Consider the following 16,886-nt stretch of genomic DNA (forward strand, 5'->3'; position numbering starts at 1 on the left):
TAGACGCGACCAGACATTAAAGCCCGCTTCCCACTGAGTCTGTTATCGTATCCGACCGCCGGATGAACTGCGCCTGGGTTTTGCGTCGCAAAATATGTCTGAGAAAATGGGAGAGCTGCTCTTTCCAGAAAGAGTATTTTGCTCAACTAGACAACTAGACAAATTTCCATGAATGAGAGGTTAAAACTCCCTTTATATCAGACGTCTACTTCCGTCCACATGTGGCCCGCGAGGCAATTCAATGTGGCCCTCTATATGTTTATAATGTATTGTTGATTCATTTTAGCACAATGAAGCTTAATTCTTCCAAGCAATCTTAATTCAAGTTTTCAGGATGTTAAATAGAATAAAATAGAATATAACCATGTTTTTTTGATGATGAGGTCTATTTCTAACAGATATATTATTAGGCAATTAACTAAAAAAAAATAAAATTGGTTTCCTTGGTGTTCAACGGTGGGGACTCCTGTTTTAAGCCCTGAGAGGTCAACGCACTGCAACTTGAGAAAACACATGCAAACAGACAAATAACACGCAAATTAAGTAAACATCTCCACCAATATGACAACACATTCACAGCATTTAGAAGACATGTTGCAAATCCAGACATGTCGAACGAACTACATACCAAAACGCTTTGCAAATACGAAAAACACAAACACATTAACAGAAAACACAAACACGTTAACAAAAAACACATTAACAATAACAGAAAACACAAATGCATTAACGGAAAACACAAACACGTTAACAGAAAACACAAACACATTGACAAAAAACACAAACACATTCATGGAAAACACAAACGCATCAACGGATAATACAATCGCATTAACAGAAAACACAAAAGAATTTACAGAAAACACAAACGCATTTACAGAAAACACAAATGCATTTACAGAAAACACAAACACATTTACAGAAAACACAAACGCATCAACAGAAAACACAAACACATTAACAGAAAACACAAAGGCATTAACAGAAAACAAAAACACATTAACAGAAAACACAAAGGCATTAACAGAAAAGACAACCGCATTCACAGGGAACACAATCGGAAAGCCACATTGCGGAAGTGAGCAACACCGGATTGCACTGATTTATCTGCAATATATTATATTAAACTAAATTATTTGTTATTTAAGCCATTTAAGTGTGATAATCCAGAGAAAACAGCTTCTAAAAGATAAAGATAAAGGTACTTTATTAATCCCCAAAGGGCAATTCCAGAATTGCAGCAGCAATAACATACATGACAAAACAGATATAATTTATAAAAACCCAGTTTGTTTTTGAATCGATTACTCTATATATATATATATATATATATTTATATATACACACACATATATATATATATATATATATATATACACATATATACATACTGATACACACACATATACATATGTGTATATCCATATACATATAAAATAACTAAATAAATAAAACATATAAATGATAATTATATAAATAAATACAATTAAATTGAATTTAACTTAGTGAAAGGTAAAGCTTAAAAGTGAAAGTTAAATGTAAAGTAAAAATGTGCCTTGTGCATTGCCATCCAGAGGAGGAGTTTCCTCTGCTGGCACCCAGGGCAGTCGTTGTAGGTGGCTTCTACCGGCTCGGATTAGTGATTTTTTTTTTTTGGTGAAAATACAACTGTCAGCTTTGCCAATTATTCAATATTCGGTTTTGGAGTTTGAGAGAGAAGAGAAGAGAATCCTAGAATTAACCCGACCCCAAAACAAACGCTTGTCTTTTCATTGTCACAGATAAAAGATTTTTTGTATTTATTTTTTTATATTATGGACTATTTCTATTCATCTTCTCTCTCTTTGTTTCTCAAACTATAGCAGCAAAATTGGTTTGGTGTTTTGGGTGGTGGGGCGGTGGGTGTCAGGCTCCACTCCACTGGCTCTAAAACTCATTTTGAAATAGTTTTGAACGGATTTGGTCTCAGTCTGATTAGTCTGAACTGAGGCATGAGGAGGGTGAGCAATTTGGAGGAAAGGAAAAGTGACATGTTAAGGGGGAGGGAGAGAGAGAGCGAGAGACAGATGAAGGGAAGAAATCTTTATTCATACAGCACTACAGAGAGATGGGGGGCGAAGCTTTGGGCTGGTAATTATGAATGGGAGAAAAAAAAAAAAACAACAGAATTTCTAAATTAAATTCAGCCAGAATTTTTAAAGCCAAAATGAAACGACACAATGGAGCCGGCGCCATGTCCCCTCAGAGGTCATTCATTATTCAAGAGCGTAGCTTTCCTGGGACTGAATTTAAGGAACTCGGGGCAATATTTCGATGTAATGTCGAAATTGTGTTGTGGGAGTTTTGGTCATCGCAATATCTCGATATAGTTAAATGTCGCCTTTGAGGAGCGTCACAATGAACTAGTGCAACTTTCTGAAGTTCGCAGACTGTTGTAATCAACACCTCTAGACCTGCTTGGTCACAATATTCACACTGGCTCTCAAATATCTGAGTGGAAAGCACTGGTGATTCGTGGTGAACGACTCGTTCGGAGTGTACGGTCCGAACGAGTCGCTCACCACGAATCACCAGTCGCACGTTTGGGACTCGGTAACTGTGGCCAAGACACGCAGGCCGAACCGAGTCTCCAATCGCGACTCACTGACTCGTCACCGTCTCTGGCAGGAGGTCCTCCCTTGCTCATTTGCCCGTTAACGACAAAGTTGAATCACACAAACGAGGAGTCGGGAAAATTGAACAAATCTTTTTTTTTTTTTTTTTTTACCGAGTCACTCGTCAAGAACCGAATCTGAAAAAAGAGCCAAAATTTTCATGGCTAGTAAATACCTTCTGACTAGTAAATACCTAGTGACTTTCCCATTGGGGATTAAATGTTCTTATGTCATCAAGTGTTATTATCTTTCCTAACAATAACAACAGGGGTCCGATTATTCTCGGTATTCTTCGGGGTTGACAGTGTCTGGAACAGAACAACCGCTGGTACGATGGACACGGTTGAGGTGTCGTTAGAGCCTAGATGCCGCAGACATGTCGTGGTTCAAGGTTCTTCCAAATCGATCCACATGCGGAGCAGAAAATAGTATAAAAAAACAAAAAACAAAAAAAACAAAAAACGATTTGACCGAAGTAGCCAACGTTCCAAAACGAATGGAACGAGATGAGATTTAGAATAAGAGGCTTTGTGACATCATCATCCAATTCTCTACAAATGTGCAGGTTGTGGCGGCGGCCTGCAGTCAGGTCACTGGACTTAGCCGACAGGCCAGTGCTTGTAGTTGCGGCGGCGCACTAGTTCCATAACGCGAACGGATGTTGAGATGAAACTTGACGACTGCCGAGTGTATTTATAGGTATGAACACGCATTCATGATGATTTAACACATCAGAAAAGCAGCAAATTCTCAGATATGAGAACCCGAATCCATCAATATATATTTAATAAATAACTTAAGTCTTGTGCCATTTAATGTGTAAATGGTGGTGGAAAAAAAGGAGAACCAGCCTACATATCATTATTATTTACTTTACCTACCAATGCTCTCTTCCGAATAATCCAGCCACTTAACCATTTATTCATGAAATGAAATCACACCGTTTAGGATCCTCTGGGAATACGCACCAGCATTAATGGTTTATAATGGTAGGGTTACACCGCCGACGACGGGGCTCCTGTGCACCTGGCTGTTATGGACGCATCGGCTCAAAATCGACTGCCTGTTGTGGGTGCGCCAAACATTTCAAACCTCTCTCCATATTTAATATACATTATATAGATAGATGGGGCCGGGTCTACTTCTGTTTCATTAAAATGGTGTAGTTTGTTTACTTAAAAGTGACGTTTTTCATAAAAAAAATATGAACAATGCAGAGTTCCGAGGGTCCATTTTCCAAGGATCAGCGCCATTCACAGTGTATCTTCCCTCCTATTGGCTGTTGGCCGGCTCTCGGCGCTGCTCATTTCCATGAAGTTGAAACCTCATCAAATTTAGATATTATTTATAATTTGTCTGTTTATTTAATGTTTAAATGCACTTTAGAAGTACAAATGTGTACAGTCTGTAACAGACGTTTGTAATTATTAATTGTTCATAGACCTGCCCTGAAGAGTAAGTCCTTCAAGTTGCAAGGTCAAAGTGATCAAATTGGCGTTGGCATTATCTGACTTGTTTCGTGTGTTGAAATAGATTCTACAGCCTGTTCAAATACAGACGTTCATGAAGCACTGACTGCCTGAATCTATCATGGCATCCACACAGTGGTGGCCTGCTGGCAACAAACCTTTCACTGTCTCTGAAAATAGCTGTTTTAGTGTCTAGCCTCGAGTATCCATCCATTATGCTTAGAAGTGGTGGTATCAAGGGCTGGTGTGTTTGTAGTCGTGTCGATGGGGCGGGGGTGGTGGAATATCCGCGGGCTGGTTATGGTGGGCTGGTCTGGGTAAAAAAGTCCAGGGCCAGTTTTTTAGTCCCAGTCCGTCCCTGACCCTGCACCCACCACTGATGAACTGATGCCGAAATGTCATTTTCTATTTTGTAAGTAAATTGGTTATTTATTATTGAATAAATATTGGTTAAACATCAGTCCCTTATCCGTCTCTATCTATCATTGATGATATCTACCTTTGGTTTTATTTGAGGTTCATAACACTACGTTGTACTAAGTAGTCGTTTGCTCATTAGTTTGTGATTCACATGCACTAAAGTTCACCAGAATACAGGAGAAGTCTTTGGAACTAAAATTTTGGGAAATTATTATGTATTACATACATACCAAAGATGACAAAATGGACCCTGTGTATTGCTGCCCGCAGCTAAATTCTTAATATTTATTATTCCATTTCTAATAGATGGAAAACCCCAAAATCTAAGCGAAAAGAGCGCTAAACATTTTTGGGTCAGGGCTAGAATGAACCTACCACAGGTATCTGGTCGGCACGGAGGGCTGTTTGACGGCGACGAGGGCTCCTCCTTTATCCAGAAACCACACGTTGTGCTCCTCCTCAAAAACCTGCACACACACACACACACACACACACACACACACACACACACACAGAAGAAAGCAGGAAACTGAGTCGTCAAATGTGAAAAGAGCCACATCTAATTTCCATCCATCGCCTCCTCTCGCTGCTTGGAAGAGGACGCGTTTGACACTTCAAGAAGCAGCCGGGAGCTTATATTATATATGATATTCATATTCATATTCATATTTATATTTAGGCCGCATCTCTCACCTGTCTCCACGTGTTGCCGGCGTCAGAGGAAATGAACATCCCCACGTTGTTGTAAGACAGTTCGGGTCCAATGTTTCCTGTAAGGACATCAGAAAGGAGGCACGCGACGATATGAATGCAAACAACGCAAGGAACACAAAGACCGCTTCCTCGAAATGGATTGGGAGGAAACAACTCGGAGAAAGGGTTTCCTTTCCGCTCACGGAAAGTAAACGATGCACACAAATGGATGGGAAGTCACAAAAACGTGTTGAACAATGGTTCTGAATGGACACAAAGATGATAAAAGCAGAAAATTGTTAGAGAGCATTATATAGGTAAGTATGGTGGATGGAGATGTAGGATATAACTTGGGAACAGTTTAACAAACGGATACAAAAGCAGCAAAGTGGAACAGGTGAAGAAGGGGCTACTCTGCAAAGAGTGAAATCTATGGGAGTCGGAAATACTAAAAATAAATGCGATCAGTATGTGTGTAAGGTTCGACTCGTTTTGAAATTCCTTTCACTATTATTTCAACCAAGAGTTTGGAGTAAGTAACTTTCTGACGGGGTTGAGAGGAAATAACTTGTTAAGTGTTGAAATTCTTCTCATGTAAAAGGAACACCGGATTCAAATGAAATGGGGGGGATGGGATGGATACATCAGTGAATGTGATAATAATGAAGAAGGAGCTACAGCGTTGAAAATGAAATGACTTTATGAGTCGGAAATATTGAAAATAATGAGACCAGATCCGTATGTGGACGATGTCATTCAGCTTCATGAGGACATACAGTATCTATTCTATATAAATATCTATTCTATATAAATGTATATTATACCTATCTTCTTATAGTTCCAGGAGTAGAAATAAGAAATGTTTTGAAGAGAACTTCCTTACTCTCAAAGTACACCCCCCCCCACACACACACGACTATACACTAAAAACACATATATACATACATACACATATATTATAGAAATGCAATGAGTGTGGTATTTTTAGTGTATGTTTAAAAACATACACTAAAAAATTAGTTTTCTTGTGTCTGAGTTGAATGAATGAATGATCTTTATTGTCATTATACTCGCGTACAATGACATTCTGCGCGCGTGTGTGTGTGTGTGTGTGTGTGTGTGTGTGTGTGTGTGTGTGTGTGTGTGTGTGTGTGTGTGTGTGTGTGTGTACTGTACTGTACTGTACGTGAAATTGACTTTAATTATGTTGTGTTGATCCTTCTGACCTGTGGCGACGATGATGCCCGGCGCTGAGCTCTTGGTGGAGATGGTTCCGGACAAGTAGGGGTTCTCTGACGTCTGCAGTTGAAGATGAAGGGAACAGAACGGCTGCAGGAAGAAAAGACACAATGACCGATCAGTCACAACATTAAAACCACCTGCCTTAAATTGTGTGGGTCCCACTCATGCCACCAAAACAGCTCTGACACACCTAACTATGCACGTTTCAAAGTCACATCCACATGAATGCCAGGACCCAAGGTTTCCCAGCAGAACATTGCCCAGAGCATCACACTGCCTCCGCCTGCTTGCCTTCTTCCCATAGTGCATCCTGGTGCCACCGCTTCCCCAGGTAAACAACCCACACGCACCCGTACATCCACATGATGTAGAGGAGAATATGATTCATCAGACCAGGTCACCTTCTTCCCTTGCTCCATGGTCCAGTTCTGATGCTCACGTGTCTGTTGTAGGTGCTTTCAGGGGTGGACAGGGGTCAGCATGGACACTCTGAGTGCTCCCATACACAGCAAGCTGTGATGCACTGTGTGTTCTGACACCTTTCTATCACAGCAACATTCACTTTTTCACCAATTTCTGCTACAGTAGCTCTGCTGTGGGATCGAACCAGACGGGCCAGACTTCACTCCCCACCTGCATCAATGACCCTGTCGCCTGTTCACTGGTTGTCCTTCCTTGGACCACTTTTGGTAGGTAGTAACCACTGTATACCAGCAACACCCCACAAAACCTGTGGTTTTGGAGATGCTCTGACCCAGTCGTCTAGCTTCACAATTTGGCCCTCGTCAAAGTCGCTCAGATCCTTACTCTAGGCACGCCGCGGTAACCGGTGACACCGGTGTTACACGGTGTTCAGGCATACACACATATTGTTACTTGCCCACCGCCCACACCATCGTTTTTTTTTGGTTTTTTTTAAGAGAAATAAAACCCATTTAGCAAATTTTTGCGTATCAGCGCCGACGCTAATCAAATTAAAAGAAAAACGTAATTTGTTAAATACTAGCGTGTTTTCAATACTTTGTCGGACGTTACAAAACTGGAAGTGAAAGTGTCTGCATCGAGTCGCAGCACAGTCTGTGGACGCCCGTTTCACTTATCACCGGAGGAGAGGAGGGAAAGAAGGCTCCAGAAGACCTGAAATCAGGTCCGGACCGGATCTTTCTCCCTCCATGCGTAGACACAGCCCCCCTTGTACAATGTCCCGTGTGACTGGTGCTTCCAACACATCAACCTCAAGAAGTGACTGTTCACTTGCTGCCGAATATATTCAAAAGTGTGTGTGTATATATACTGTATGTGTGAACATTTGAAAGTAAAGGTGTTAAGGTTTATTACCCTGTTGTGAAGATAGATTCAGGAGCTTTTCTGTCAGATGATTAAGCTCAATATTCTGTGAAGATAATAATGTGATAAGGGAAAATTAAATCTCCCATCCCCACGGAAATCGGTTTGAGTGGAGGCGATGAGCGACTGAAGATGGAAACGGAGTGCAACGACTGGACAATTCTGTCTGATATCAGGCGACATACATTTGGGTCTCTGACGGGCCTACTGACACACAAACTATGAAATAAGACAACCCAGTCAGTTTGTTGTGGGCTGCCTTCAGAAAACATGTGATCGCTCGGCTATGCCTCCCCGTCCTACGTCGAGAGGGGGCTCATCAGAATTACAAGCGCCCCCCATCTGAGTATCTTCACCCACGGCTTGAGAACGACCCTTTGCCAATGTGCGGCGTTTTCTTTCCCGCAAGCATTATGTCGGAGCTAAGAGCTAAGCCTGGGAACTGCTCTGTCACCTGCTGCACGGATCAGCACAAATCTTTCCATCGGGCCCCCAGCCAGAGAGGACAGAAGGGCCGAGTGGATAAAGTTCATTCTCGATGCCGACACCCCAGCTCCAGTTGGCAAAAGGCTGTACTTGTGTGCTACAAAGCGCAAACCGGTCGCAAAAACGTTCCTGAAAGGGGAATTAATACCAACTGTCCGTGACAAATCTGCAGACGAGGGAGATGTAAGTATTTAAAATTTTATTTTAAAGTCTGTGAGATGAACCCCATCTTATCAACACTCTTAAATAACTAAAATGAGCGAATGGTGGTGATGCCCCCAGAGTGTTTCTTGCTGCCCAGTACCGGAGCAGGGCGTGGGGGGCGGCAGCCCTATGCATTTAAAGCTACAGCCACAGAAACAGGCCGTTAAGAACAGCAGGATGTCGAGGCATGTTCCAATGGCCAGAATGTGTAATCTGGGAGTTATTTTCAGCAAAAAACTTCAAAGCCATGTTTTGGGGACCTCAGAGACTGATATTAGCTTGTTGAAAAGGAGTATAATATGGGACCTTTAATATGTCATCATATTTCATTCAAATATCTCACTAAATTTAGCTCCCCCATCAAACGCGACATAACAACGCTCTCACTTTGAAGGCTCTGCCCAAACAACTCTTTCTGGGTCAAATCACCGCGGCGTTTGGATGTGAGCCTGGATCCTCCGATCATATCCAGTTCTGTTCACCGGGTCGTGCAGGCGCCTATTTCGAGTTGAACTCAATTAATAAAATCCGGGGAAGGTGTTTACATGAGAGCTGCAATATTCGGAATATTAGCCCAACCTGACTGTGATCGGCTTATTAGGGTGCATGTAAACGCACTGACCGGCTCATAAAAAGCCAATATTATTATATGATATATATTAGATTCAACTCATTGTATAACACAGTATACAAAAAAAAATATATATATATATATATATATATATATATATAAATATATATACAGTATATACACATATATATCCACATGTGATTGCTTGACATCAGCTATACACTAATTAGAGATGAAGAAAGGCGAGCATGACTTACTCCTAAAAAAAACAAAATCCAACTAGGAGCCAGTTTCATTAGTCTCCCACAGAAGATCACCAGCTGTGACTCTGCTCTTTATCTGTCATTAATACAAAGAGCGACCGCATTTGCATAATATTATCAAGTCAATTCTCCAGGGCAAGTGAGTGTACACAACAGAAGACAATAATGTCAAAAGAGGGAAAAAAAGGGAAAGGAAAGTGTCGGCTCTCATCGTCGGGACTGATCGCTCGGCGGCGAGGACGGGGGCCGAGCGCGGTAATCAGGGGGAATCTGCGGCGGTAATTAAAATGTCACATGGAGGCTCCGTCAGGGTGGAAGCTCCACGTCACCGCTATCACCTCCCGAACAGCGAGCGGTCCGGCCTCTGATGTTCAAACCGGGAGCTTTTTATTCGAACTGTTTTTCTTCTGAAACAGCGAGAGGTGCGTGCAAACGCCTGGAAGGTGGATAATGAGCAGCGGAGATGCCACATCTTCATTAATGCCACAGGAATAAAGGTATATAAGCAAATAGGCATGGAGGCATGCAGGGATATAAGAATGTAGGAATATAAGAATGTAGGAATATAAGAATGTAGGAATATAAGAATGTAGGAATATAAGAATGTAGGAATATAATAATGTAGGAATATAAGAATGTAGGAATATAATGTAGGAATATGTGAATGTAGGAGTATTAGAATGTAGGAATATAATAATGTAGGAATATGTGAATGTAGATATATGTGAATGTAGGAGTATTAGAATGTAGGGATATAAGAATGTAGGAATATAATAATGTAGGAATATAAAAATGTAGGAATATGTGAATGTAGGAGTATTAGAATGTAGGAATATAATAATGTAGGGATATGAGAATGTAGGATTATTAGAATGTAGGAATATAATAATGTAGGAATATGTGAATGTAGGAGTATTAGAATGTAGGAATATGTGAATGTAGGAATATAAGAATGTAGGAAAATAAGAAGGTAGGAGTATTAGAATGTAGGAATATGTAAATGGAGGAATATAATAATGGAGGAATATGTGAATGTAGGAGTATCAGAATGTAGGAATATAACAATGTAGGAGTATGTGAATGTAGGAATATAAGAATGTAGGAGTATGAGCATGTAGGAGTATTAGAATGTAGGAATATAATTATGTAGGAATATAAGAATGTAGATATATGTGAATGTAGGAGTATTAGAATGTAGGGATATAAGAATGTAGGAATATGTGAATGTAGGAGTATAATATTGTAGGAATATAATCATGTAGGAATATAAGAATGTAGGATTGTAGGAATATAAGCATATAGGCATGCAGGCATGTAGGAATATGTGAATGTAGGAATATTATAATGTAGGAATATGTGAATGTAGGAGTATTAGAATGTAGGTATATAAGAATGTAGGAATATAAGCTTATAGGCTTAAGGCATGTAAGCTTACAAGATAGTAGGAATATAACAATGTAGAAAATAAGAACGGAGGAGAAACGTCAGATACTAGGATGGGTCAATGGAGATCTCTCTCATTTACCCCAGATGGATTAATATAGTACAGAAAACATGATAAGTAACTTCATATCACCTCAATTGAAAGTAGTCGATTAGATATTACAAAGAAGACACTGTCACGTTACCAGAAGAACAAAGATTAATCTCTCAAGCTTTCGTTTGAGAAGTTTTGGGAAGTAATTTCCAAACTTCCCTGGTCGAAACAGCAGAACATTTTAATTGATCAAATGCAGACGTTTTGCTCTGTTCTTCTGGCCTCATCAAATGTGAATTGATCTAAAGCAAAGGACAAAAGCATAATTTTAAACAGCCTCAGTGGCGACATATGGCAAACTGTAAGACATGGAAGAGCTATTTATTTATTTTGCTTTATTTGAAAATTTATTTTAGAAAAATGGCAATCTTCGATGTTTTGTGTTTGGGAGGAGGAATATCCACTCAGTATTCACTCATAATATTCAATACTCAATTTCCTCCCAAAAATAATACACGATTGGCATAAAAGCAAGAACAGAAGATCAGAAGATCTATCTGTCTAGCTTTAGTTTGAGGAGTTTGGGAAGTCATTGCAAAACTTCCCCGGTTAAAGAGCGGAACATTTTAATTGACTGAATACAGATGTTTTGGAAAAAACTGCTCTGTTCTTCTGGCCTCATCAAATCCAAATTGATATCAAGCATTTTTTATAAATAATAAAAAAGATACTATATAATAATCAACTTAATTATATATATATACACACACACACACATATATATACATATATATATAATAAAAGGCAATATAGTGTATTTGGGGAAATTCAGGGATTGATACATACAGAGTAAGAGGACATCAAGTCTAAATCTATACATTCAGATTAAAACAAATGTTATTAACAGCTCAGCAAGTAAAAATAAAATAAGCAATGAATCAACAACTCCTAAAACAAAAGCCACACTGTGAACATGGAAGAAGTATGTTTTTGTTGCCTTCTTTGGGATTTTAAATGTCAAACACTACTGACCATCAATACACGCAGTATTTCTCTTTATAATTGAGTACATCTTACCCGAAAGCAGTGCAGCTCCTTCCCGTCCCTCACGGTGGTGGGAGCCTGGAGGAGCCTCCAATCACGGCCCTTATTGTAGGTGATGTAGGTCTTCACCTGGTTGTCCTGCCGCTTGTTGGCGATGAGCACGCCCTTGATGCCCGCCACCTAGAGAACCACAGTGCTATTACAGGCCTGTTACTGTACTTAAGTATCATTTTCAAGTATCCGTAAATTTATATGTATGTGTATTTATGTATATTTGGTTTCAGAGACTTTCAAATTTTACTTCACCGTTTTTCAAATATCTCTATTTTTTACTGAATTACATTTCAAATATTTCTACGTTTTATTCTGCTACTTTTCTGAATTTCCATCCTACTTGATTTACTTTCTTTCCCTGGATTTATTTAGATATACCGCAAAAGTAAGAGGAACCAATCAGATTCTATATATCAGTGAACTGGACGGGTACTTTTACTTAAATTACAAATTTAAGAGCAAGTACGTAAATATTTTCACTTTTCAATAATATAAATATAAATAATAATAATAATAATAATAATAATAATAATATATACATAATTTAATAAAAAAAAAAAAAAAATAAAAGTTGAAAGAAAAAGAAAAAGAAAATTGCAAATCATAAACAAATGGCCGAAAAACATAATATAAAAAAGGCATATATATACAGGATATACTATACTGATGCGATAAAAGACATATTGTACGATAACGTTCTTTAGAAGCACTAAAAAAAAAATGATGCTACCGACAGCTCACTGTAAGTGCTTCCCTCCACAGACCTCCATCCCTTAAAAAACTCCATCTTGCGCCAGTCTCTCAGGCATCACTTTGTCATACTCTATCTCCAAATCAGACCCGGAGAGTGATGGAAGCGAATGAGGATCCAGGGCTGAGGATCCAGGGCTGAGGGTCCCGCTCTACATCAAACGGTCGTCACGGTGATAGGCCCTCCCCCTTCCAGAAGGTGTCTGTCTGTCTGTCTGGTTAAGTGGCACTAATAGGCACCACATTTGACATTGTCATCGAAAGACAGCGTTGGGGACGGACACCGGCTAATGAGGGTATCTCCCTCTATCCCTTCCTCTATCCCTCCATCCCTCCCTCCATCGACCTGATCTGCCAATCACCGCGGTAATTATTTACCGCTTCCACCTAGCTGCCGTGTCCTGGAGTCACGAGCGTAAAAAAACAGGGAGGGAGGGAGGGAGGGAGGGCTATGTCTCCGCCACCACCCAAAGGTTTTTCATTCTATTCACCGCTACCGCCCCTTCCCCTACTATTTTCCTTTTTTTCTTTTCATTCTTCGGGGCAGAGTGGAGGGCATCCTTATTGATCTCCATTGAGAGGGAACGGAGCAGAGATTATTCCCGGTGGGTGTAACACCCAATATTACACTATTGACCAAGAGCTGTCAAGGTGTATCTCCATTCACGACACTCATTGGAACCAGAAAGCCACGCTCAAAAAATTTTAAATTTTGCCTTCAGCTGAAAAAAAGCAGCACGTCAACCATTATAACATTGCCATCGATTGCTACAACAACTCTACCACTGCTGTTACATCTGAGTTGGAGAGCAACTACGCTACTAAGGGACGTACGTGATTTCCTGAGATGAGGAGTTATTGAGTTTTGAATTTGTGTATCCGCTGTTTAGCGGCTCTCTTTCCAAATCCTTGCCACGGACACTGCTTTGGAGCCGCTCCGCACCGAGGGATGATTCCTCTGAGGTGCCGATGATTCAATTCACCCCTCACAGTCAGCCAGGTAGAACTGTTATGGACACGGCGGCCGACCTCAACACCAGAGGTGGATCATTCTAGGTTCAGGAAGAAACAGTCCGGGGGAGTCCTGGTGGCTCAGTAATACATATAAAGTATAAGTCTTGTCATGTTTCATAAGTTGGACCTCTGAGTTGTCCTAGCTGGTAAATCCACATGGTTGACTCAAAATCTCAGAATGGAATTTTCCTTTCTGAAAGGGTTAGACCTACAGGTATGGAGTTTTGGTTGTGGCCTTGCGCAAACCTGTTGCCAGTAAAATCCTTGCTCATCCTGGGGGCCGAAGGCAGGGCTGCCGACCTCATACTGAGATGAGCAGGAACGGTGCCAGGCATAGTGCATGAAATCTAATGCGATTTAATATGAAAAGCAGGAATAGAAATGCCAACCTTGGTTGTCTCTCATACCCTGGGATAGCCCTCCCTTACGGGGTGGACACCCTGGCACCGACACCCTACTAGATGGCTTCTCCAACACTACATCTCACAACATCTGTATTGGAACACGTGAGAAAAAGTCCTTGCGGAACTGGATGACCAAAGAACACCATGTCACCATGTAGGTTAAATGTGTGTACTCCTGATCGCTCTGCCCTGGCATGTGCCCAAGAGTTTGGGACGCGCTACCGGGGGACAATGGAGCGATAGGAACAACGCAGACTCCGGGCCAGTCCTGTGAGGGACCGTGTAGCTCCCCTGGGATTGGGAGTGGTGCTTGGACAGAGTGTTCTCACTTACCAAGTGGATGTGGTCTCGGAACTGGTGTGTGAGCCCCGGTCCATGCTTCCTCCATTGCTTAATTGTTGTGCCATGATGGCTACAATGGCAAATCCTCCATTGAGTCGCCCCCCTCGTGGAATGCGGTTTGAAGGCATGAAGAGAGGATGGCCGGCTGTCAAACAGCTCCACGGACGGACTTATCCACGGCTCTCACTGTGTTCACACTACAAATATCCGAGCTGTGAAAATATACCAGTCTAATGTTTATAAAGGCTGCAATGTTGGCGGTGCTGATGGCCTCTAAACAGGTCGATGAGCTATGTGCTCCGTCCGTCCATCTATAGCCTGTGTAACTGTGGAACTGGGACTTTGAGCTTCATACCAGTACTTCCAGGTGAAGGACTATCACATTAGAAGTTCACACCCCTTGCAATATCCAGACGGAGCGTACACTTCATTATCTGTGTTCTGTGAGAGCCTCAGCCGGGGATGTTGGACCCATCATCCCCTTGCACAAACCACACAGTTAGGAGTGTTTTTGGGAGAAGCACGGTGGGCAAAGCCCGTCGCCAAACAGTGGTGGCCTTTGACTGTACGGGTGTAGGTGTTGTCTGACACACCACTTCCATGCTGTTCCACATTGCACATGCAGAACCCCTTTCAGCACGGCGGCTTGGTTCTTTTTGTTTGTTCACTGAGTTTCACTGGGTGGACCCAATGACCTGGTGGGAGTTCTATTACTGATGATGGATAATCAATGCAGTATTTGGATGTATTCATGGATGACACTCTTGGGCGGAGCGGTGGTTCCTAGTCGCAGCAAATCACCTTAGGTTTTGGATGCATGGAGTTAAAATGTTCTCCCTGAATTTTGTATTTTGCACCTACCTTTTAAGTGCAAATAAAATGTACAAGCAAAATATGCAAAAACTATTATTGTTTGTTATCAAACATAACATAAGACATAACACTCTATATATTTATATGCAGGTATATCTATATCTATTATATCTTATGTATATCTATTGGTGTTTAAATATAGACGTGAATAGAAACACTTATTCACATGATAAATATGTGAATAAGTGTTTACATAAGTTCCCTTGTTTCATAATTAATATAATAACTAATATTGTATTTTTCTTTTTGTGTTATTATTATTATTATTATTATTATTATTATTATTATTATTATAATTAGTGGTAGTAGTAGTAGTAGTAGTAATATGGGGATGGGGATGGTAGCTCAGGCGGTAGAGCTGGTGGTCTAGTGATCTAAAGGTTGCTGGTTGGATCCCAGGCTCCTCCTGCTAGCATGCTGTAGTGTCCTTGAGTAAGACACTTAACCCCTGATTGCTCCTGATGGCTGCGTCCGTCGGTGTTTGAACAATTGTAAGTCGCTTTGGATAAAAGCGTCTGCTAAATGACTAAATGTAAATGTAATAGTAGTAGAAATAGTAGTCGTAGTAGTATAGTAGTAATAGTAGCAGTAGTAGTAGTTATAGTGGTAGTATAGTAGTAACAGTAGTAGTATAGTAGTCAGAGTAGTAGTAGTAGTAGTAGTAGCACAGTGCAATGCAAAAATGAAAAATCAAAACAAATAAAAATCTGCATACTTCCATCAGTGATATAAAAGCTATAATTTGTATTTTTTTAAGTTTTCTCTTTCAAGGGGACAAGGAATGACATCAAGTGAGTTCCTCCTACTTCCTCCTCCAGGCCTGGACAATCGAATTCTACACATAAACGTTGAATACATTCCGCCTCATGAATACCATATTTCAAAAACGTATATTCCAGTCCGCCGTCCATCCATCTGCTTCCTGCTCCATGTGGAGTCCCTCCGCTGAGTGGGCGGTGTGGGGGATGCACTTATCCATGTTCCATCAAAACGCATTACTTCATTGATTTTAAACATCCTTGTCCATGAGTAATGATAATCCAAAACATTTCCCTTTGTCCATGCTATTAATTAATGCCAATGGATTTATTCCACAGCCTTTAGTCAGCAGTATCAGTTCTATAATGCTGCGGGCCACATTGTGCCAAAAATGTTATCAATAAAATTCTAAAAATGTAGTGAAGAAATCTATCAAGACTATCTGGCAGCAACTGTAGGTGTCCCAAGGGGCCAACGATGAGGTAACGCTGCATTATTTTCACGCGCTGCAGATGGGATTCGTAGAGCTTTCCAGCAGCAACAATGCAGTTTGCAGCATCAATCAATCACACAAAGCTGATTGATGCTAATCAAGAGGAAGGAAATTGATTTGTGGGAGTAGCGCTGGGCCCATCAGATAGCACTGAGGGAGTGGAGCCACCTGCCAAATCGTCCCCCATAACCGAAGTTCTGCAGCGATGCAGAGTTTGGTTTGGGCAACAAAAGGCTCGTGATTAAAAGGAGCTGCTGTCATCTAATGCGTCATTTTTTTTTCTTCCTTCATTTGCATGACTGTAGTCGCGCCAAAATTAAACATTCA

General features: G+C 40.8%; 1 protein-coding gene across 1 annotated transcript in view; it reads right to left on the bottom strand.

Annotated features, from left to right (window-relative positions):
- LOC307228881 (VPS10 domain-containing receptor SorCS3-like) overlaps positions 1 to 16,886 on the bottom strand; it is a gene marked incomplete at its 3' end in the record, with an annotated part of 115,434 nt that overhangs the window by 41,197 nt on the left and 57,351 nt on the right. The window contains exons 8-11 of the mRNA XM_079998716.1: positions 11,904 to 12,050; positions 6,463 to 6,565; positions 5,237 to 5,313; positions 4,919 to 5,010 (exon numbers count right to left, since the gene is read on the bottom strand). Of these exons, the coding sequence (XP_079854842.1) occupies positions 4,919 to 5,010; positions 5,237 to 5,313; positions 6,463 to 6,565; positions 11,904 to 12,050 (419 nt within the window). The remainder of the gene's footprint in view (positions 1 to 4,918; positions 5,011 to 5,236; positions 5,314 to 6,462; positions 6,566 to 11,903; positions 12,051 to 16,886) is intronic.

Source organism: Zeus faber (assembly GCF_960531495.2).
Source record: "Zeus faber genome assembly, chromosome: 4".
Taxonomy (NCBI): domain Eukaryota; kingdom Metazoa; phylum Chordata; class Actinopteri; order Zeiformes; family Zeidae; genus Zeus; species Zeus faber.